The 21,412-nt window shown below is 46.8% G+C and overlaps 2 protein-coding genes across 7 annotated transcripts in view; both read left to right on the top strand.

Moving 5' to 3' along the window:
• Window positions 1-12,212, top strand: part of LOC138107482 (semaphorin-3D-like) — a 36,632-nt gene extending 24,420 nt beyond the window's left edge. For 3 of the 6 annotated variants that reach the window (XR_011149540.1, XR_011149541.1, XR_011149542.1), the window contains 4 exons: window positions 3,676-3,738; window positions 5,385-5,504; window positions 6,968-7,076; window positions 9,883-12,212. Coding sequence is in view for 3 of the 6 variants with exons in the window: in XM_069008717.1 (XP_068864818.1) it covers window positions 3,676-3,738; window positions 5,385-5,504; window positions 9,883-10,179 (480 nt within the window). In the remaining 3 variants the exon portion in view is untranslated. The remainder of the gene's footprint in view (window positions 1-3,675; window positions 3,739-5,384; window positions 5,505-6,967; window positions 7,077-9,882) is intronic. The other 3 variants (XM_069008717.1, XM_069008718.1, XM_069008719.1) reach the window with 2 other exon arrangements.
• Window positions 12,213-12,665: 453 nt separating this feature from the next.
• Window positions 12,666-19,718, top strand: LOC138108846 (uncharacterized). The gene is made up of 4 exons (XM_069012033.1): window positions 12,666-12,739; window positions 13,914-14,286; window positions 16,690-16,812; window positions 18,782-19,718. The coding sequence occupies exons 1-4, from the start codon at window positions 12,666-12,668 to the stop codon at window positions 19,238-19,240; spliced, it is 1,029 nt and encodes a 342-aa protein (XP_068868134.1). The 3' UTR covers window positions 19,241-19,718.
• Window positions 19,719-21,412: the final 1,694 nt, after the last annotated feature.

Raw genomic sequence — 21,412 nt, forward strand, 5'->3', positions numbered from 1 at the left:
ACATATATATATATATATATATATATATATATATATATAGCATTCACATACCAATTTATTTATATATAAATAATGTATTAAAAAAAATTACTTCCTTTTTCATTCCTTTCTTATAGTAAAATGCATATTTGGAGGAAGGGAAAATGTTACTTTTAGAAATTCACTGCTCCTGATCTGGAAAAGACCTCTGTGGTTTTAAATGTTTTGTTTTAATCAGAAATCAATTTCCAGCTACCCTTTAAAGTGATACCTTATCTGTCCTACACTTATGTACTGCTTAATTTTGTACTCCTGGGAGGTTTTCTTTCTCTCTGATAGAAAAGAGTTTATTAACTTCCATTTATTAGGAGAATTTAATTTCTTTCCCATTCCTAAATTTAAGAAAATATTTGAAGAATGATTTAAAATTAATGGTGAGGTTGTTTTTTTTCTTTTAATTGGGCAATAGAAGAGAAAATCTAGAAATCATGACAGTAGCTGACCTTTGGAATTTTGATATGGTTATTTTAAAAGGAAAATAAACCGAAGATTAAGAAAAGAAAAGAATCCTGTTTAAGTATACAGTTCACATATTCCAACTAGTTGCATTCTTGCCTTAAATTCAGTAACTCCACTTAGCTATTCTAAGATTTCTCCAGACATTTCAGATACATACAACTATAAAGTATATTAAGTATATAATTTGTACTGATTGTAACACAAAATTATTGTAACTTTACAAGTCAATGTTGTTGTCACCTTTAATATATAAGGCCTGGCTATCTGGGGGTTTTTTTCCATTCCTTGAGGTTTTTACTTATTGAGAAATTTGGGAATAAAAGAGAATTTGTTAATAAGATGTTACCATTGTGAATAAAGCATATAAATAGAAAAAAAAAAAAAAAAAAAAAAGACCAACTTCAAAGCTTCAAACCATTTACAAGCTAAATGATTTTAAATCTGAAAGAAACTACAGGAGCCTCCAGTCTTACTTTTTTGGCATATTGCGAAACTAAGTAACACATTGGAATAAAATATAATGGTACAATTTAATTTCACCCCCTACAGAAAAGTCAGTACACATGTATAATGTTGCTTGTGCCAGTGTTTGAGGGAACCAGGCTTGTGGCACTGTTACACAGCATGTCCTGTAATAAAAAATGAAGTTCATGCTTTTTTGCTCAGCACATCAGCTCATTATTTTATGCAATTTTTATGATGCAACTCATCAAATGATGCAATTTTCTTGATCTATTACGATTTAGAACTGACAGTTTCTGGGAATCTCTCATTTCTCATATGGTAAGCTAATAAATATCACTTTTACTCCCCCATATATAATTGCAAATTGATTTTCAAGTTAAATCACTTAGCTTCACTTTTCATTGTCTAATGTGGCCTTATATAATGCTAAATACTGAGGCTGTTGAGTAACTAGAGAGTAAAACAATTGATTTTTTAAATAATAATTGTCTGTGGTCAATTATCATAGAAGGGGGGATGTGTGTATTTCAGCCTTGTAGGACAAACACTGATTCCCATGAACGAATCTGTAGAAGATTTGAGGGTAACTCAAGTCCATTAACACTTCTGAAGCCTTGAAGCAGATGTCTCTGTTTTTAACTCCTCCAGTTCTTCTGTGTAGTTGGCAAGGACAGGTGGGCATTTTCAAAAGCCTACAAAGGGACATCTTGTCTACCTCATTGGATAACTAAACTTTGGCCAAAAATCTCCCAAACCCCTTGAAGACCTCGAGGCTTTCCTGTAAGTGATTCAGGGATCTTGGGCATAAAGTTTATGTACAAGAAAACTGAGGATCAGATCTCAGACAAATCTCCGTGGCCAAATGTATTTGGAGATCCATGATCTTACATTCCTCTATCTGTTCCTTTTCATCAGCTTTTCTTCACGGGTCGCTTTTCATCAGCTTTTCTTCTTAAACTTCTCTGTGTTGCAGTGGAGACCAGACTGGACCTACCTTCAGCCCTTCATGATGTTTCCAGTACTTTCCTCTGTGCTTCCTGGCACTGTGCTCTGTGCCATCCACACATCCCTGGGATGGCTGATTGCATTTCCATACCTGGGTGCTTTGACCAGATCTTTCCGAGAAAATGCTCTGGGAAAGCAAATTTGTGCTCCAGTGCTGCAATGCTGTTACACTGTCTTATCTCTGACTCCATGTAAATATTGTTGCAGAGGGTTAAGGTTTAAGTAACTTAAACTACATTGTCTCTGCTAAGAGGTTTTTTTATCAGGAAGGTAACGGAGTTCACTTGAGAGGAAATTAATTTCCTTGCAGAAATCCAATACATCCATTTTCACTGGGAAGGAAAGAGAAAGAAGTAAAATCCAGACTGTTTCCAGATTGAGAGAAACAGTGACTGTAGGTTTTGGAAAGTGATAAAGGTACTTGAGGGAGGCCACTTGCTTTTTGCTTTCCTTACCTATGTGGGACTGAGCCTGGGTATGTCAAGCCACTTCCAGTAAGGTGCCAACAGCTGGGTGAAGGGGAATATGACAGCAGTCAACTCCTCTTGCATGCCACTGAGTTGTGCGTCCTTCCTTGATGTTGTTTTTATTTCTAGTGCATATTATAATAATTCTTCATTCCTATACATTTGCTATTTAAGATTTTGTAAAGCATGACTGGAGACTACTATAAAGCATTTGTGACTACTAATGACCTGCTGACTGGTGCCTGGGACTTCAGGCAATTTACTAATCAATATTTGCTTAAAAAGTAGTGTGATTTGTGGTGTTTTTATTACTAGTCATGAGAAATAACAATTGCTTTTTCTTGTCAAAATTAGAAGTACAAAATATCCATATTTAACACAGTGATTCGAGAAGAATCTGTATTTAGCTTCTATTTTAAATTTAATAGAATCAGATGTACTCAATCATATCCAGTTTTGACTGCTTAATTGAAATCAGTGAGGCAGAACCTGCACTGTTGTTCACTGACATTTCTTCACCAACACAATTTGGATTACAGTAACTGATAGTATGTTGTCATCTGGATTTATCTACATCAAAACCTATTTTGTAGAATTCTGCAGGGCAGATTAAAAAAGAAAGAGAAACAGTATCAATATATACTGGCAATTATCTAAGGTCCACAGTTCTTCTCTAAACTTCTGTATCATTTTCTCAGTAAACTCAGTTAATGTTGATGTTTTTAAACCATGCACTGTTGATTCCTGCCAAATGTACTTTTTGTTCTACAAATTTCCCTTCAGCTGTCCTTAGTTTTTTGAACCTAATTATTTTCATTTGAAAATTGGCAGAAAGAGCTAAGTGTTTTTTTTATAACAGTTCTGCCAAGTCCACTGGACCAAATTCTTACAAATGTAATTTGCCTGGCTTTGCAATCAGTTTAGTTTCCAGATGATTTGGCTCATCATAACTTTGAGAGAAACACATAATGGTGACAAGGTGCCCCGGCCAGATTAACTGAATGCTTTTTAAAAGTACATGTAGCCAATGAAGAAATAAACAAGAATCAGGGGGGTTGATTTAAAGCCTCTTAACTTTTTGTAATGGGATCTTGTACTTGAAGTCATGTTCATTTCAATTTACATGCAAGGTCCTTCAACATGCATAAATCTGTTTTAACTGTTTATTCCTGGAATAATCTACAGTCACAGGACAGTGTATAATCTTCATCATCTTTGTCTTGTTTTAACTCTATTACAGATTTACTGGCCTGCAGCAAAAGAAAAGGTAGAATTATGCAAATTAGCTGGGAAAGATGCCCATGTAAGTATGATGTATGTTTTTTATTATGGCTGAGGATTATGCATATCTATGTATTTTTTATTAAATGCAAAAAATGCTTTAGTAAGCTCTTGTTACACTTCTTCTGAACTAATGTCCTAAGTGTTTTTTCTTAATTGAAAAACAAAGTTACATTTCTGTTGGTTTTTAGATATTAATACTTAAAAAAATTCAATCTTGCAGGCATCAATCATGATATGTTGTTCTTTTGTGTAATAAATGCAGCTGAGAGATGAATGGCGTTTCCTCAAAAATGTATACCAGGCAGTATTTCCCTGGAATCCTCTTTTCTCACATTAAAATGCTTCTTTTTTTCTTGGGTGTATCCTGAATGTAACTTCATTATAATTCATTAAAGAAACAGTAGTAGAGCAGTGTACAAATCAACTTAATTTGCAGACAGCTGCAGTTGGGGTTTAAAAAAAAATCTCAGACTCAATGGCTTTTGCCAGAAACCACAAATCTTCTTTAGGAAGTATATTTAAGGTACATACGTGTACACAATACAACTTTTATATGTTTTGTGCAGCACAGATTACGTCATGTGTCTAGAGCCCACTCTAAATGTAAACATTTCCTGGCTGTAAAATAAAATTTCTTCCTTTTCTCTCCAAAAAAAATCTCCAGCATGTCGGTTACCAAGGTATCTTCCAGCTCAAAATGCTCTCAGCTCTCTGCCTGAAGAGTTTAGCTTTTTATTCTAACTTGTTACTACCCTTACCTTTACAGCAGTCAGAACCTAAACAATGCTGAGCATTGGAAATATTCTGATACTGGTGCATGTGGAAGATTTGTGCTGGTCTATTTCTACACTAAGAGAAAAAGGAGAAGGTCCTGAGAGGGAAATAGTTGTTTCGGACTCTCACTTAGATGCAGGGTGATGGCTTGAACATATGAACAAATCCTGTGTGTTCCCTCTGAAGTATCTGTTATGTGTTTTTGTGTTCATTTCGTTCTGGGCAAGGCTAAATCAAGGCTTTTCCCCCAGCCCCATGTATCATCCTTGCAAGCATGCCTGTGCTACTTACCAACAACAACAACATGGAGCAAGCCCAGCTAGAGCCAGGATGTCCCACTGGACTCAGAAATGACCAAATAAAAGTCACCAGTAAGATGTGGTTGGTGCAGAGACAAAGCATGCCCTTGGAAGTGTGTTGAAGCCTTTCAGCCCACCGCAGTCGCTTTAATCATGTGATCTTTGGTATTAAAGCATGTGCAGTACCCTGAGCTGGGAGCAAAGGCAGGAAGACTGGTAGCCAGACAAACCCAGTGGCTCTGCGACCTCTGCCCAATTGTTGACGGGTGGTGTTTGCTACAACACTGGCTGAACAGATTCCCTCCAAACCGTGGTGTGAGCAGACAGTTTCTCGTGGCTGTAAGCATACAGCAGAATTAGGTTTGCAAGTCTGATTGATGAACTGCCTGGTAGATAGCCACTGTCAAGTTATAGTCCTAACAGGTTTGAACTACTTGTAAACAGTTTCTGCTACAGTAGTTCTGAGTTTAAATACACCAATGCTATGGCTGTAACTTATATAAGCTTATATGGCTGTAACTTATATTCTATGTATAATGTGAAAGAGAAGAATAAACATGAAAAGTAACCTTTATCTTTCTTTTCCCAACAGACAGAGTGTGCCAATTTTATCCGAGTTCTTCAGCCGTACAACTGGACCCATGTTTATGTCTGTGGCACAGGAGCGTTTCACCCTCTCTGTGGATACATTGAGCTTGGAACTCACAAAGAGGTAATTTAACTTTCTCACTAGTCTGACATGTCAAGGAATAGCCCTCATCTTGTGTAGCATTCATCATAGATTGGAAAATACTATGTGAGTGTGTAAAAAATGACCTGACAGCAGCTTGCATAAATAACAGGGTAAGTGGTGGATTCTGTGGGTCAGACGGGAACTCTTGTTCTCACATTTGCTATGTGCATATCGCTTTTGAACAAAGCACTTTTCCTCAGGCTTAATACACAAAGTTCTTCAGAATGACACTTCCATGTGATTAACTAAGTGAAGAGAACATCTGACCCAGATGTCTTCCTTTCTAGTAAGTCATTTCTGCACATACTTTCCTTGCGCACACACATTCAGAGTTCAAGATGAAACTTGTGGTTCTGTCTTTAATGTACATATACCGCAGAGGGTTTCCTGTGCCTTGTGCGTGAGAGTAATAAACACTTTGAAAAGGTTCTCTAAGCCTGAGTCCAGAGACAGCATCTCAGGACTTTGCAGTGTGTTGCAGTCTGGTCACCAAGCAGGTCTTGGATGTCCTCCATCACTAGTGGCATATTCCTGAGCTGAAGTTAGCAGCTGACTGGTCTTCATTTACTGGTGACAAAGAAATCACTATCCTAAGTGGTAAATGTTTGAGACCTAACCCCCACAACAGAAGAATTTTAGTGTTGTGTCAAGCAGCCACTTAGTACACAAGTCTCTTTTGAACTCCTATATGTATCACACTTTGGCTGTATTTATCCCACTGATACTGTTCTCAGACAGTGTTGAGATGTGTGTGACCTGTCCCTCTGCTTGCCTGTGGTGCAGGCTTCCTATGCTGCTATAGAAATAGCTTTCTCTTTTCTTCAGGGCTTGGTGAAATTCTATAGGAATATAGGAAATGAGGTTTAAAGTTAATAAATGCAATAACCTGAAACAGAATAATAGAATTATAGAATGGTTTGGGTTGAAAGGGCCCTTAAAAATTATCTCGTTTCAACCTCCCTACCATGGACAGGGATGCCTTCCACTAGACCAGGTTACTCAAAGCCCCATCTAGCCTGGCCTTGAACACTTCCAGGGATGGGGCATCCACAGCTTCTTTGGGCAATCTGTGCCGGGGCCTCACCACCTTCAAAGGAAACAATTTTCTTCCTGCTATCTTATCTAAACCTACCATAGTTCATTAAAAGCCAGTCCCCCTTGTTCTATCACTGACACATGGAATCGAGGGAAGGTCCTCATGGAAAAAAAAGTGATTAAGCTTGCCCAGACTGAGACCCATAATTATGTACCCCCCAATCTGTGTGTTGGATGACCAACCCAGAGGGGCTGCCTATGCAACAGAAAACTGAAGCTATGAGAGATCTACTTGGTGGTGTTCTTTCCCTAATAAACCATTAATGCTCCTGGTATTGTCTGGTATATCCTGTATAATTTGGCTTACAATGAAATAATTTGTTGGCTTCTTTGCTTTTCTACTTTAGATATTCCGGTTGAAGCAACTGAAATTTTAGATCCCTTGTATCATGCTGGTTTCTTAGCTGAATGATCAAATACACAGCTGAATGGAACAGAACAGCTCTCAGCAAGAGTGTAAGTAAGGCTCTGGTTTACCTCTGGCTCATTAGCAAGATTCCTTATTCACTCTACCATTGCCCTACTTCATTTCAACTACTTCATTTGTGAAGGTTGTTTTCACCAGACCTTATGAAATTATGGATTTGGTCTGACTGTTCAGTCCGGCAGCCAGTCTAGACAAGGGGTCTGTCTCAGTTAGACAGGACCAATTACCTTAGAAAGGAAATGGAAGAAGAATCCTGGCATCGTGTTTCCTAATCCCCTCACTGTCTCCCAGTCCTGCCTCTCCCACATTCCTCCTGCTTGCTCAGCTGCAGTGGTAGGTTGGGCAGTGTTCAGCACTGCTCCTGCCTCTTCTGACAGAGAAGCTCTTCTACAGCCTCCTACTGAGTTATCAGCCTTGAATGGCATCAGGCATATTTTCCCTTTCCTTCTTGGAGCCCCAAACACCCTTCAGCCACCATCCTTCCACCACCTCTCCATATAAATGTGACAAGGCTGGAGGGTGCTGAGGATAGGCCCAGTGATGTGAATTTGACAGGCAGTTGAAAATGTCTCCTTGTAGGAACTGAAGCCAGGAGTCCTACAGGATAAGTCAAAGCACTTTTAGTGCAGATCCATTCTCTTAGTATTTTTTCATTCTTCCGTCCCTCCCCTTTTTAATTTGGTTTTTTTTTTTCAATTTAAATCTCTGGGTTATAAGAACAGATAATGAATGTCTGGTAATTAGCAACCTCTCCAGGAAGCTGTGGGATGCTTGGGAGAGCCAGGCCCTGAGATAGCCTCACGGAGGCTGTGAAACCAGGCAGTGCTCTGCTGACCTTTGAAAGCTGCTCGTGGATCTGCACAGTGCTCTCCTGGCCAATGCCAGAGCTGTGAAAACAGAGAGGAAAACAGTGTGGATCAGGTGACTCAAAACCACAGCAGACACTGCTTTTGAAGCAGCACAAATCCCCAACAGAATCACACAATTAAAGGGGATTAAAGTCCTTGTCTTGTTATTGCTCGAGTCGCTGCCAAAACTTCTCTTGGCTGGTGAAGAAGAGGCTTGGCCCGGTTGGTGCTGTTAGCCACAGCTCTCCAAGGGATGCTCTTTTCTTTGAAAGCTTTGCCCGAAGTGAAAGCAGGAGGTTAATTCTGTGTGAATGCTTGGTAGTGTCCATTAGTTTGTCGGGGTGAAGCCTGAAATACTTGATGTTGATCTGTAACTCCCTTGGTCCCCTGAGTATTGCTGGACTTGCAGACAGCCTCTTCGCATGTGATAAGGCAAGGGTTCCCTGAGCAGCTCAGGGTTGCACATCCTAGAACTAAGGACAATTGGACACCAGCGTAGCATTGTAAGAAAAAAAAAAAAAAATCAGTTTAGTTCTGTCCTTGCTCTGCTCACTGTAGGAGCCTGAGAATTTGGTTTGCTGGATATTCCACAGGTTTGGGAAGGTAACGAGTTTTTTGCTGGTTGAATTCTGCTTTGTATGAGCTAGGACGGCTGGAGGAAATTGAATTTATGTTCACGGATTGGAATTGATTTTTCTTTTCTCTTAAGGAGCTTAATTATTCAATATCCTGGGCTTTTGTCTTCTGAGCCTAGAGAGTTTAGGAGGCACCTCAATAACATAGAAAGGTTTGGTCATTTATAATCTGATGTCCATTAAGGATGAATTGAATTAATGTGTTGTGAAGTCTAATCCTATGTGGCCATCTTTGGACATACTTGCTTGTCATTTGTACTCTCCAGGCGTCTTGCAAGTCAGAGGTATGGAAACAAATAATTAAAATCACTTCACCTATTTTTAATCGTTTAAACCATGGAGGTGTTTTGATTTTTTTTTTAAACTAGCTTCTAAAGTTTTTTCTCTACAATAGACATTAAATCCACATTGAATGGGTTTTTGAGTACTAGAGGGATTTTAAGTATCACAGTAGATAGGAAAGCATGGTGAATGAAAATATGTTAAAAGCCATTCTCTAGGCAATCTCCCTTCTCTTAATGGCAGGACAATTCTGAAGATCAAGTCTCTATACCTGCAGAGAGTTCACTTTACTCCTCTGAGCTATCAATTTGCCTTCAGCAGGACTCACAGTGGATTTCAGCTTAAGTGTGCTTTCAGGAAACCACTGAAAGGGGCAAGTAAAAGAGCCCTTGTTGGCAATTCTGAACTATAAGAAAGCTTCAAATGGATGCTTACAGGAATCGACTTGTTGATTACCCACTGAAAACATAGGGAATAATTTTTAAATAATTTATTTTCTTTATCTTCCTCTATGCCCTTGTTCTGTGGCCCAGGAATTAATCACACGGTATTTGGAAACGACAAGGAAAAATCTATTCTGATATCTCTTGTATCGTTAGCCTTGTTAAAAATAATAAGAGAGAGCATATGCTCTTTCATTTTAAAAGAGTCTGAACTGTGTCTGCTGTGAACATTATTCAGCAGTCCCTGGAGAAATTTCTGAGTCAGCCAGAATCCCTTCAGGGTCTCCTGTTGCAACACAGTCTATCAGCACTTTCCCAAATAGAAGCCAATGCCTTTTAAGTACAATCCAGCTTTTCACTGGAGTAGAAATGAACAATGCATCTCCTTTTTTTTGAAAATAATTGTATTTTTTTAAGATTTGTGTTTCCCTATAGAGTGACCAGGATACAGTAAAACACTGAATGAAAATATACAGATGTAAAACAGACACAGACTGTAAACATCAATGCTGCGATGACAGCTGCACGATCTAACACATCTTTACTTTGTACATTAGCAGAACAGGCTGTCTAAGTGAGTTTTTCTCTGTAGCCACACCAGGATAATGAATTTGTGTTTATTCTCAGGAAATGGTATTCCGTTTGGATACCCAGAACCTGGAGTCTGGCAGGTTGAAATGCCGTTCGATCCCCAGCAGCCGTTTGCTTCAGTGCTGGCAGGTAAGGAGCCACCAGAGCCGGGTGCTTCCCTCGGACCTGCGATGGCTCAGGATGCGAGCCCGGGGGCTCAGCAGATGTCACCGCTGGAGCTCCTCTGGCGCTGGTCGTGTTTCCAGTGCTGGTCTGTGCTCTCAGAGCTGGGGAAGCCTTCAGGCTGCAGACAGCACAGAGCTGGAAGGGCAGCCGTGCAAACAGAAGCATTAGAATGCCTGTAAAGCCTCTGTCAGCTGGACAGGAAGGCAGTTTCATCCTCACCCAGTCATTGCTCCTTTAAGAGGACAACAAAAAAACCTGCAGGGACAGGGAGTGATTGAAGCCCTTTTGGGCCTCTTTCTGCAATTATCAATATGTTCTGCCCTTTGAAGTCTGCTGACATGCACTATTTCCATAACTACGTTTCTGAGGTTTCTATTTACTCGAGTAGCCACTTCTGAAGCTGGGAGCCGAGGAACAGGACAGTGCGCTCTGCCTGCTGCGTGCATCGCAGCACTGTGTGGTCTGACATTTGGGGCCGAGGAATGTCAGCTTGAGTGATTTAAAACCACTCTAAGAGCTACTTTTGTCATGGTTTGGTTCATAGCTTTGGACAATTCTCATTTAACTTGTCTGTCAAGCATATGAATACAAGATGAGAGTGAAGCACCATGACGTTTTCATTTACAGCCAGAGAGCAGTGATGACAATGCTTTGAAGTATCGGTCACTCTGTGTTATAAAAAGAATATGACTAATGTTCAGTCTTTATTCTCAGATAATAAGATAGATGATTTGTGATTCTGACCCTACAGATGGGGCAGGACTTCCTTTATTAAAAACAATAGATTAAAGCCTGTGCTTATTCTTCTCAGAGACCCCTAGTACTCTTTAATGACTGTGAAGTCTATTTTTAAAATGGGAATCCAGAAACTTTAACTTTTTTTTTTTTTTAATGCAAGCAGTAGAACTCTGTGATTTATTGCAGCATTTCCTAATTTCAGTAGCATTCTAGTGCTTTGACTGTTCTATTAAATCTTGTGAAATGAAGAAGCTGCTCTCCTTTAGCTACCTAAGACATGAACTTTGCTACGTAACAATTTTTTGCTCTAGATAAAATTAAGGGTCAGGGTATTCTAGTATCCCTTTTTTGATTGTGCCTGGTGTCAAGTGCTTCACAATAATGTACAAGGAGCACTGTAAAGAGTTACAGGCCTGACCAGAGAATGTGTTTCTGCTCTATCTTTGGATGCTAACCTTATTCCCAAATGAACGAGGAGAGCAGTACAGTTCATGCATAAGATGCTGCCCTGGAGCTCAGGTGAGATCATTTCCCATCTCTGCCACTGATGAGCAGAGTAACCTTGGTGTGTCACTTCTCTCTGTCTACCGCCAAATGGCAGTAAAGATTACTTGTATCCTTCAGAGAACACTTTTTATTCAGTTATACATTTATGAGCTAAGTAATATCTAACTGTATTTTCACTCATATATGTAAGTTAATGCAGCTGAGTAATTTTCATTCTTTGTAGAAATAGGTCATCTGAGTACTACATGACATATCACTTCAAGTAAATCCCACAGATAAATTGGAAAAACTAGTCCTTTTGACTGAAGAATCACCTGCTGATCATCCATCCTCTATTACAAATTACCACTCACCAAAACTGTTCAGGACGTAGCAGGAACTTGGAATGAGAGATACCAAACACTGAGAGAAGTGCTGAAAGTGCCTTGTCAGCAGAGCCTAAGCAAGGATGGAGAATTTCTGTTGGCCCTTCAGATGCATCGATCACCGAGTGCCTGTCAGTTGGCAAACACCAATTACCCTGCCCATTCCTCATTATGACAAATACCTTTCAGAACGCACTGTTGCCCAATAATCTGTCTTGTTGTACAGTGATAGTTTGTAATTAAACTTCTTGTTCCCTGGAGGGCCCTAGTTTTGGCTTCCTAAGAGAGAAAGTGCCATGTGATAGATGTATCGCTTTTTTTCACTTCAGACGAATGGAACAAATGTCCAGATTTGCCCGAATGACTGCCAAAATGCAATCTTTAAAAATTCAAAACAAAACAAAAAAACTAGCAGTTTGTTTATTTGAAGGAATTCTGCCAGTATTTGGAAGCAACATAGATGCAAGAACAAATGGTTATTTAATTATTTTAAAGCACTAGTATTGTATTTATTGGCCTATTGTTTGTCCTAAATTCAGCTGTTTCCATGATGTTTAGTCTTCTTAATACAAAACGTAAATTCACAGTTAATATCCTGAGGATTTTTAAAACCCTGGGCTAGGGACGGGCACAGGGACAACGTAAGGGGGGGCTGGGCTACCGCTGGGCCCGCAGGGGCTGGAGGGGGCGGCGGGAACACCGGGGCTACCGGCGGAGCCGCCCCGCTGGGACAAGCGGTGGAGCCGCGGGCGGTGCCTGAGGGCCGGGACAGGCGGGACCTCGGGCTCAGGAGCGGCGCTGCAGCTGCGAGCGGCGCCACAGGAGCCTGGGCTTGGGGGGGGCAGGCGGCAATGGAGGGGGCGATGCTTCCAGGGGTCCCAGCCCTTCTCTTTCTTGTTTCCCCTTTGCGCCTTTCCTTGGGTCTCTGACAGCTTTAAAATTCTTATCCCTTAGACCCTATGTTTCCCACCCAGCATGAAGCGTACTTGCTTTCTTCTGCGTTAACGAGTTCTTTTGAATTTATAAATACTCGTATTAGCGGTGATGGCGCCCGCCCGCGGAGTGATCCGCCAGGAGGGACTATTTGTGATGCGGTCCTGCCCGCGGAGGGATCACCGGTGATGCGGCCCCACGCGGAGTGATCCGCCCCCACGCGGAGTGATCCGCCAGGAGGGACTATTTGTGATGCGATCCTGCCCGCGGAGGGATCAGCGCTGGTGCCGCTCCAACCGCGCGGCCGTGAAAAACGAGCTTCACTCTTTGTAGAATTTGAAGGAAAGTTGAAGAAAAGGGACAGTTTAATGAAAGTTTAATAAAATCAGGAGACAGCAGCAAAAACGCCGCTACGGCCGGGTGCTTCGCAGAGAGACAAAGGCGCACCTTTACAGCCAAAAGAGCCTCTTTAACACCGAGCTCCCTCTGCCGGCTCCCAATCCCAGCCCGCGCTCCCGGGCAGGGTTTCTTTCGGACCAGGGCTGCGTTTCCATCCTCCGCTCTGGGAGTCACCAGGTGCGTTAGGAACGAGCCGATCCCGCTCTCTGAGACACAAGGGCTCGCTCCAGGAGACTGTTCCTGTTCCTCTGTTCCAGCCGCTCTGCTCTCCCCAAAGCACCATTTCCTCGGAGCTCCTCTGAAACTGCATTTCAATGGACCGAGGGCTCCAGAAGCTGCAGACTCGTGCAATGGGGGTTTTTTGGGAAGCGACCTTAAGCTCTTGCAGTTCCACCTCTGTCATGAGAATTTCAGGGCTCTAAGACTCACAGAACGATTTGGGCTTGGAAGGACCTTAAAGCTCATCCAGTGCCACCGCTGCCACGGGCAGGGACACTTCCCACTGTCCCAGGCTGCTCCAGCCCCAATGTCCAGCCTGGCCCTGAGCACTGCCAGGGATCCAGGGGCAGCCACAGCTGCTCTGGGCGAACTCTGCCGGGGTCTCCCCCACCTCCCAGCCAGGAATTCCCAATTCCCAATCTCCCATCCATCGCTGCCCTCTGGCACTGGGAAGCCATTCCCTGTGTCCTGTCCCTCCGTCCCTTGGAAATCCTTTCTCTATCTTTTCCTGCGGCCCCTTCAGGCACTGGGCGGCCCCCGCTGGGTCACCCCGAAGCTGCTCCTCTGCCGGCCTGTCCCGGGGTGTCCGGTGTGTCCCTGTGTGTCCCGGTGCGTCCCGGTCTGTCCCGGGGTGTCCCGGTGTTTCCCGGTCTGTCCCGGTGTTTCCCGGTCTGTCCCGCTGTTCCCCGTGTCGCTCCGCGCGCGCTGCGCCACGTGACTCTCCCACCGCCCCGCGGGGAGGGGGGGCCTGACCCGCGCCACGCCCCCTGCGCGCGCGCTCCGCCGGGGTCACGTGGTTCCCCGCGCGTCACGTGATCGGGGCGGCGGCGGCGGCGCGGGAGCCGCCGGGAAGCGCCAGGCGGGACCGGGCCGGGATCGGGCCCAGCGCAGCCGCGGCCCTGCCCGAGCCCTGCGAGCCGCCAGCCCGCCATGGACCGCCGGGACCTTTCCGGATCGGCCGCCCGCTTGGCAGCCGCCCCCCCCTCCCTCCGCCGGGCCCGCCCCGCGCCCCCCCCGGCGCTCCGTGACTCGCCGGCGGCTCCGCGGCTCCTCCGTCGTTCGCCGGTGGCGGCAGCCAAGAGATGGTGCGGGCCCAGCGGAGCGACCAGCGCAGGTGAGCGCGGCCGGGCCTGGCCTCCCGCCGGCACCGGGGCAGCGCCGGGGCCGCGCCGTCCCCGCCCCGGGCACTCCCGGCACATCCCGGCACCCCCTGGGCGGCACCGGCGGGCCCGAGGGCGGCATCGGCCGCTCCAGGCGCAGCTCCCGCCGGGACCCGCGGCTTTCCCCGCGCTCGCGCCCCGCTGTGGGGGACACCCCGGGAGGGCGGGGGTCCCTCCCCGGGCAGCGCAACCCGGGGCATTCCCTGGAACGGGGACTCGGGGCGGGCTCGGGGCCGGCGGGGCCGCTGCGCTGCCCTCCCCGCTGATGGGTTGAATGGTGTTCCGCTCATTGGCTTTGTCAGGGCTTTGTTCCTTCCCCTTTGCTCTCCCGGTTTGCGGCCGGAGCCGCTCCGGGATGGAGCGGGCCAGCACCGGCACGGGCTGCGGGGCTCTGGGGGCGGCCGGCGGCTCTGGGCGGCTCCGCGGGGCTGCCGTGCTCGGGGAATTGGCTTCCGCCGGCTGCTGCCGAAGGTCAGCGAGGGAAGAGTCGCGGGTCCGGACACAATCCCGTCCGGACGGAGTAGGTGGCTCTTACGTAAAGCCTCATCCTTGGGGGGGGTTGTGTTGGACTTTGTAAAAGAGCAGTCGCTTAACGTTCCTGGGCTCTGGGCTGACTTTTTTCCTTTTTTGCCATTTTTCAATGAACAAACCAAAGCGAGAAAGTGTTGAGAGGTGTAAGCCGGGTATCGGTGCATTCAGTGCTGTGCCTGTGATTCTCTTCTGGAGATGAGCAAGTGGTTCACTGGATTCTGGGGGAGAACTGAGTGCTTCTGCCCAAAGCTCGCTCACAGCCTGGGCAGATGCTGTACAGTGGAAAGGGAAAAGGGGCAGGTGTGGGACCCACTGTCCCCCCGGCTCATCTCTTGCCTTATGACGGCCTTGTTTGGTCATTTTCTCAGGAGTGCCGGTGCTTTGAAGCATTCCCACGTTCCCAGTGCTGGCAGCCAGGCACCCACCTGCCCCTGTGGGACTGCCCAGGCCCTTCCTCAGTGCCACTCTTTGGAATGAGCTGGTTCTGCTGGGGCCTGTGTGTTTATTTGTCACCTGGGCTCCCTCCCAGCTACTGAACTCCTCTCAGGTGTATTCCTAGTTGCTGACATTCCTTTAAAACTACCGAATTCTTCTCTCAGGTCCCTGGCAAACGGGGCTTTGCAGCCTGGGGGAGTTATTGCAAAACGGGGTCTAGTGAAGTGCTCTGCAGGAGTGGTTGTGCACCTGAGTGGTCATTTAATTGTCTCCTCTAATGAGGGAAACGTGATTAAATGATGCCTTTTCCTGGCCTTAAAATCAAGAGTCATACACGGTTCGAAGGGGAAAAGGGATTTTACCTTGGTATTTATTTTAAGGATCCTTAGGTGCACACGTCCAGGTCATATGCATCGAGATGCACCCCGCCGAGTCTCTGTGTCCCCCCCTCTCCCCCAACATTAGGTGTAACATTATAGGTGTTACTAATTAGCATATCTATCAAAGATTCCCCAATGAGAGGCTCAAGTGAGCCCCCCTCCCCAAGGAACCTTCCCCTGGATGGTTCTATCTTGGTTTACAGAATGTGTTCTGGAGAGGACCGTGGGGTCTGGGGCACACTGATCCCTAGCTACGAAGCTTCTAAAATGTTGAGTCTCTCAGCTTGACAAACAAGTCCAAGAATGTAGGCAAAAAGCACTAGGAATACAGAATTTGTAAAAAGGTACAACAGGGGTATAAAAGAAAAGGCAAAAATCCTCATGGCATCACTAGCAATCTTGTGCCCGTTGCTGGGCAGTTTCAGCTCGTGTCTGTGCTATGTCATGGGTGTCTGTGTTCTGTAGTTTGTGTCCATCCTCTCCTGTGTCACAGGCCTTTGTTACATCTCGGTGCTTTATGGGCCTCGCTCTGGGCCGTAGCGGCAGCGGGGGTCTCTGCTCGCGTGCTTTCCCAGATCGGGCTCATTCCGGCATCTTTACAGTTTTGCTTTTGGAGACCAGGAGAAGTACACAAGATGTTCTCCTCCATCTTCCTTCTCACTTTTGGTAGTATCTTTTCTTTCATGGGCCATGGACTTCTCTATGAAGTGTATTAGACCCTCCTCACTGTGGTAGTTCCATAGGTTCCATTGCCTCAAAGCATATCGGGTCTAGAATTTATCTTCTGGAGAGTTATCTCAAGTCCTCGTGTCATCTTTGCTTCTATTTGGTGTGCTTACACTTGGAGCTGCCCTGCCCTGGCACTTAGAGTCATGGCTGGGTCGAACAGTTGTAAAACTTTGTGGTTCATCTCTTGGCTGTGGGGTTTTGTGTAGAAAACTTATGGGCCTGGTGTATGGGGATAACTCCGAGCTGTCAGCTACTTGTAGACTGTCTCATGTTGTCTTGCAGGTCCCCGAGGCCGATTCTGATCCCTGCAGTCACCGATGCTACCGCTTTTCCCAGAATCTACCCTTCCACGTCAGGGAGCAGCAGTTGGAAGATGTGTTGAAGCGTCTTCATCGGTGGAGTGTTGTGAGTAAGGGCTGCAAGTCAGTGTGTAAGCTGAAGAAGGGTGTCTGTCTGTGAGAGTGTGTGTCTGTCTGTGTCTGCGTGTGTCAGTCTGTGAGAGCGTGTGTGACTGGTTCTAACCTTGTGTGTGGGATTTTTGCCTTCCAGTTTTTTCAACTGATTTTTAACTTTATAATAAGAAAACAGCCAGCTGTGAGGTTTTTTTTCCCCCATCTGGGTTTTGTTTTTCCTTGGTCCCGTCCTGTCTGCGAGGTGATGTTCATCGCCAAGGTTTGGGTGCAGCCAAACAAACAGCCTCCCTAACAGGGTGGAGAGTACCCAGTGGAGGTTAGGAATACAGGGAAAAGGTGCACCAGCCCTCATACCACCCCTGACAGCACCATTTTCCCCCCACCAGCAGCACAGTGCAGCAACCCTGGAACCCTCACTGCAGCAGAGCTCAGTAACCCTGGTGCTGGGATAACCCTGGAACCCTCAGAGGAGGACAAGCCCCACACCAAAAAGTTAGGGATGACAGCTGCAGGCTGGAGAGTGACAGGTACGGGTTGAGGGCTGGGGCGTGTAGAGCAGGAGTGAGGGGTTCCAGGCAGCAATAGCAGTGAGGGGTATAAAGTAGAGGGGGTTAAAGGTTAAGGGATAAAGGGACAAAAGTCAGGGCATAGGTTGGGGGGTCAGGGAATCAAAGGTGAAAGTCCAGGGGTCGAAGGTCAAGGTGGTCAATGTCAAAGCACAGAGGTCACATGTAGAAGGTTGGGGCAAAGGTCACAGGGCTCAGGGGGGTCAAAGGTCCTGGGGTCAGGTGTCATGGGTCAAAAGGCAAGGGTCAAAGGGCTCAGGTTGGGGGGGGTCAAAGGGCAGGGCTCAAGGTGTAAAGGTGGATGGTCAGGGGTCAGGGATCAAAGGTCAGGTTGTCAAGGAATGGGTCGAGGGGTCAAAGGTCAGGGGGGGTAAAAGGTCAAGGCTCAGGCTCAGGATTAGAGGTTTCAGCATGATTTTCCATGGTGGCTCCCAGTGTGGGGACACGGGGTGTGGGGTCAGTGGCGCCGGGGGCGGGCAGGAGCCCCATGGGCAGTGGCCGGCAGCGGCGGGGACGTCTCCGTCCGGGTCGCGCCCCTCCACTCCCAGCAGAAGCCCCCCTGCGCCGTGCGGTGCCCGGCCGCACTCCTTGCCCTCCCTGCCGCTGCCTTCCCGCACTCCCTGCTCCCCTCCAGCCCAGGGAAATGCAGGAAAACACAAAATCATCGAGGTGGAACAGTCACCGGAGCTGCCCGAGCCATCCCCCCGCCTGAAGGCGGCAGCTGCCCAGAGCCGGGAGCACCCAGCAGGATGCAGCTCCTCTTTCCCAGGAGCTGGAGGCAGGGTTTCCCAGGCAGGGGGAGCAGGGAGAATTTCAGCTCCCAGCAGCTCTCTGTGAGTGCTGGATGGACTCTGGGCTGAGCCAGGTGGGAGGTGTGGGTGGTGTTCATGTCCTCAGGAGCTGCTCGAATCCACCTTAAACTCCTGGAGTGGTCTGTGCTGGGAAGAACCTTACAGACCATCCTGTTCAGCCCCTTGCCATGGTCAGGGACACCTTCCTGGGGTGTCTGTGCCAGAGTGGTGGAATGGGCAGGACTTTTTCCCTGAGCCCAATCCCGGGCAATACTGGGGTTCCCATGGGAAGAAGCCTGTGAGCTGCATTTCTGGAGCTGGGAGCCTCCATGCCTGGGAGTGTTCCCAGTACCGCTCTTTGGTTTTTTCCATAACTGGGCATGATGTTTCTCCCCAGAGCAAGGTGGTTTTCCCTGGATTGTTGGGGTTACACACTGGCTGTTTGACAGCTCTGTTGTCTCTTTGTCCTGAATGGAAGAGCGAGGAACGGGAGATGCTCCCAACTGTCACAGGGATGTGGGAACAGCCCAGTTCCAGTGAGGAATGTGATGCCCAGCTTGTGGCGTGTGCCCTGAGATGGTCTTTCCTGTTGTTTTGTCCTTAGAGCCTGTTGGAGTGCTGGCCTGGATTTGGGAGGAGCCAAGTAGCCTGGAGCAGTGAGGTTTTTCCTGTCAGAAATCCATGCTGGGGATGTTTTCCCTGGCTGTCCCAAGGGGAAGGAACAGCTCTGGAGTTTTTGCAGCCACAGGCTGGGGATGCATCCCCTGAAAACCAGTTCAGGATCGTTCATCTGACTCTGTCCTTGACCTGTGGCTTCCAGGGAGCCTTCTGGTCTTCTGGATATTCCCAGGAGAGGATATTCAACCACCTGACTTTTAAGCCAGGAATTGCAAACCCAGTAAGTCAGTCACATTCTATGGGAGCTGCCCCAATGGTGGGATGGCAGAGGGCACAGCCCACGCTGCTGTTTGGGACATTCCCAGCTGGAACGGGAGCCAGCTGGGCATTTTGGAGCGCTGAGGCCACAAGGGCAGCCTTGAGTGGCATTCCCAGGCAATGCTGAGGCATCCCATGCCTGTGGCACGTGGCAACACATGCCTGATGTGGAGCAGAGAGAGGAAGGGAGAAATTCTGAGTTGATGGGAGGAATGGAATTGGGCTTTCCAGAATGGAATTGGTATAGGTGCTGATGGTATCATGGAATCATGGGGTGGCTTGGAAGGGACACAAAGACCCTCTGGGCTCTGTTTTCCCATCCCATGGCAAAGAACACGTCCAAAACTGCCTCCTCACCCTCATGGAATGGCAATGGGTGTTGGGAGCTCTGGCAGGAGCACCTGGAGACCAGGTAAGAATAGCAATGGGATTGTTTTGGCTGCTGCTGGATGTGGTTTTCTCTTTTCAGGATGTTCCTCTGATCGATGTTTTCACAGTAGCTTGCTAGGCCTCATTTGAGGATAATTCCAAGAATTTGGAAGTAGTTGGAAAAGAGTGAGGACAAAAGGTGAACCTGATCCATTTCTAGTAATTCTGAACTTCTCTTGCAGCACCATTCTGGGGGAAAGCTGGTTAAAGGATAAAGATGCAGAGGAACAAGTGTTGTCAACCCCCCTGCCTCCCTGACAGAGCAAAGCTTTCTGCAATCCCAGTAAATCTCTTGGAGAAACTGTGGGATCACAAGGTTTCCTAGGAAAGGAAAACTAAGGACAGAGATGAGGAAAGAGGCTTCCAATTAATAATGATTTGATGGAGGTAGGAATGATTCTTGTATGTTTGATGCACCCCTTTTTATTCCTGGGATAATTTTAAATGATTTCTTTAAAAACTCATTTTGATTTGGGAATTCAAATTAGAGAGGAAGCGATGCAAAATAAATGCAGGGAGAGATCACAGAATCATCCTGGAATGGCAGAATAGTTTGGGTGGGAAGGGACCTTAAGGATCACCTCATTCCATCCACAGGGTGCTCCAAGCCCCGGCCAGCCTGGCCTCAAACACTTCCAGGGATGGGGCAGCCACGATTTCCCTGGGTTTCCGAGCACAAGAGGAAATTTCCAGCAGGAAGTGAGGGGTTTCCTTTGCTCTGCCTGGCCCTAGCAGGGCTTTGGGAGGCAGAGGGTGTGGGAACAGGAGCTTTGTCCACTGCCTTGGGGGAGTCTCTGATGTCCCAAAACCCAGCCGAGCAAGTGGTTGTGGTTTAACATCCCGTTCAAAGGAGATGCCAGGCCAGGAACGGGAATGGACTGCAGAGCAGGGATGGTGCCCAGCAGAGGGGTGACCGTCCAGGGGGTCCCAGCAGTCCATCCCTGCTGGCCAGGTTTGGGATGAGCAGGTTGGTGACTGTCCCTGTGCTTGCTCTGCAGGATGAGGAAGCCAGGCCTGCTGAGGAGGAAGATGAGGAGGTGTGGGAGGATGGAGACAGCGGCCACCAAAGGCTGCGGAAGGCACAGATCCAGGTAGGAGACGTTGCCTTCCGAGGAGAGGGACTTGTCTGTCCCGTTGGAATTTGGGGCGTGAGGCCAGTGGAACAAAGGGTTTGATTCCATTTTCTTACTCGGGTTTTCACGTGCCTTAAGAGAGCTTTGTGAAAATGTCATTATCCCTGATTGAATCTCTGGAAAACAGGGATTGAAGCTTTCAGAAGGGGCCCAACCCTGCCTGCACGTATCCAAGTGCAGCCCCCACTCCCTGTTTTTGTGTACAGCTGGGATGAGACCTCAGCTGCTGCTACTTGCCCACTCACAAGTTGTGTAGCTCAGAGCCTCAGCCATGAAGGGCCAGGCTGTGTTTAAAACAGCCCAAGGTTGCATTCTAAAATTTGTCCACATTTAATTTATGTCCCACGTGGAGACACCTAAAGAAGCAGAGGTGGGGTGTTCCTAAGAAAAGAACATCTAAATTCTTTGGTGGTAGAGGGCTTAAAATTAAAGTCTGAGTGGAGGTGCCTTTAGGACACTTCCATTCCAGTATCTGAATGGAATTTACATGAAGTATCCAAATCCTGACAAGCTTGTATGAACTCCAAAGCCTCTGCAAGTGTTTTACAGCCAGGGAAGGAGATAAGAGTCTGGAGTCTCTTCCCAAAACCTGGCTGCTGGTTTGTTTGGCCAGGCATAGGAATAATTGTGTATTCCCTGGGGCTGTCCTTATGGGGAGAGGTTTACTTATGTGCCCTGGGTTTATTCAGTGCCTCTTCAAAGTGATGGAAACTGATTTCATTGAAATGCCAGGGGTG

This window comes from Aphelocoma coerulescens, chromosome 3 (genome assembly GCF_041296385.1).
Source record: "Aphelocoma coerulescens isolate FSJ_1873_10779 chromosome 3, UR_Acoe_1.0, whole genome shotgun sequence".
In the NCBI taxonomy this organism is placed as follows: domain Eukaryota; kingdom Metazoa; phylum Chordata; class Aves; order Passeriformes; family Corvidae; genus Aphelocoma; species Aphelocoma coerulescens.

Bases quoted from the DNA above. Each gene is read 5' to 3' on its own strand.
- LOC138108846 (XM_069012033.1), top strand. From the start codon at position 12,666: ATGGCGCCCGCCCGCGGAGTGATCCGCCAGGAGGGACTATTTGTGATG. The intron at 14,287-16,689 runs GTGAGCGCGGCC...GTTGTCTTGCAG, and splicing joins CAGCGGAGCGACCAGCGCAG to GTCCCCGAGGCCGATTCTGA. The intron at 16,813-18,781 runs GTGAGTAAGGGC...TTTTGTCCTTAG, and splicing joins GTCTTCATCGGTGGAGTGTT to AGCCTGTTGGAGTGCTGGCC.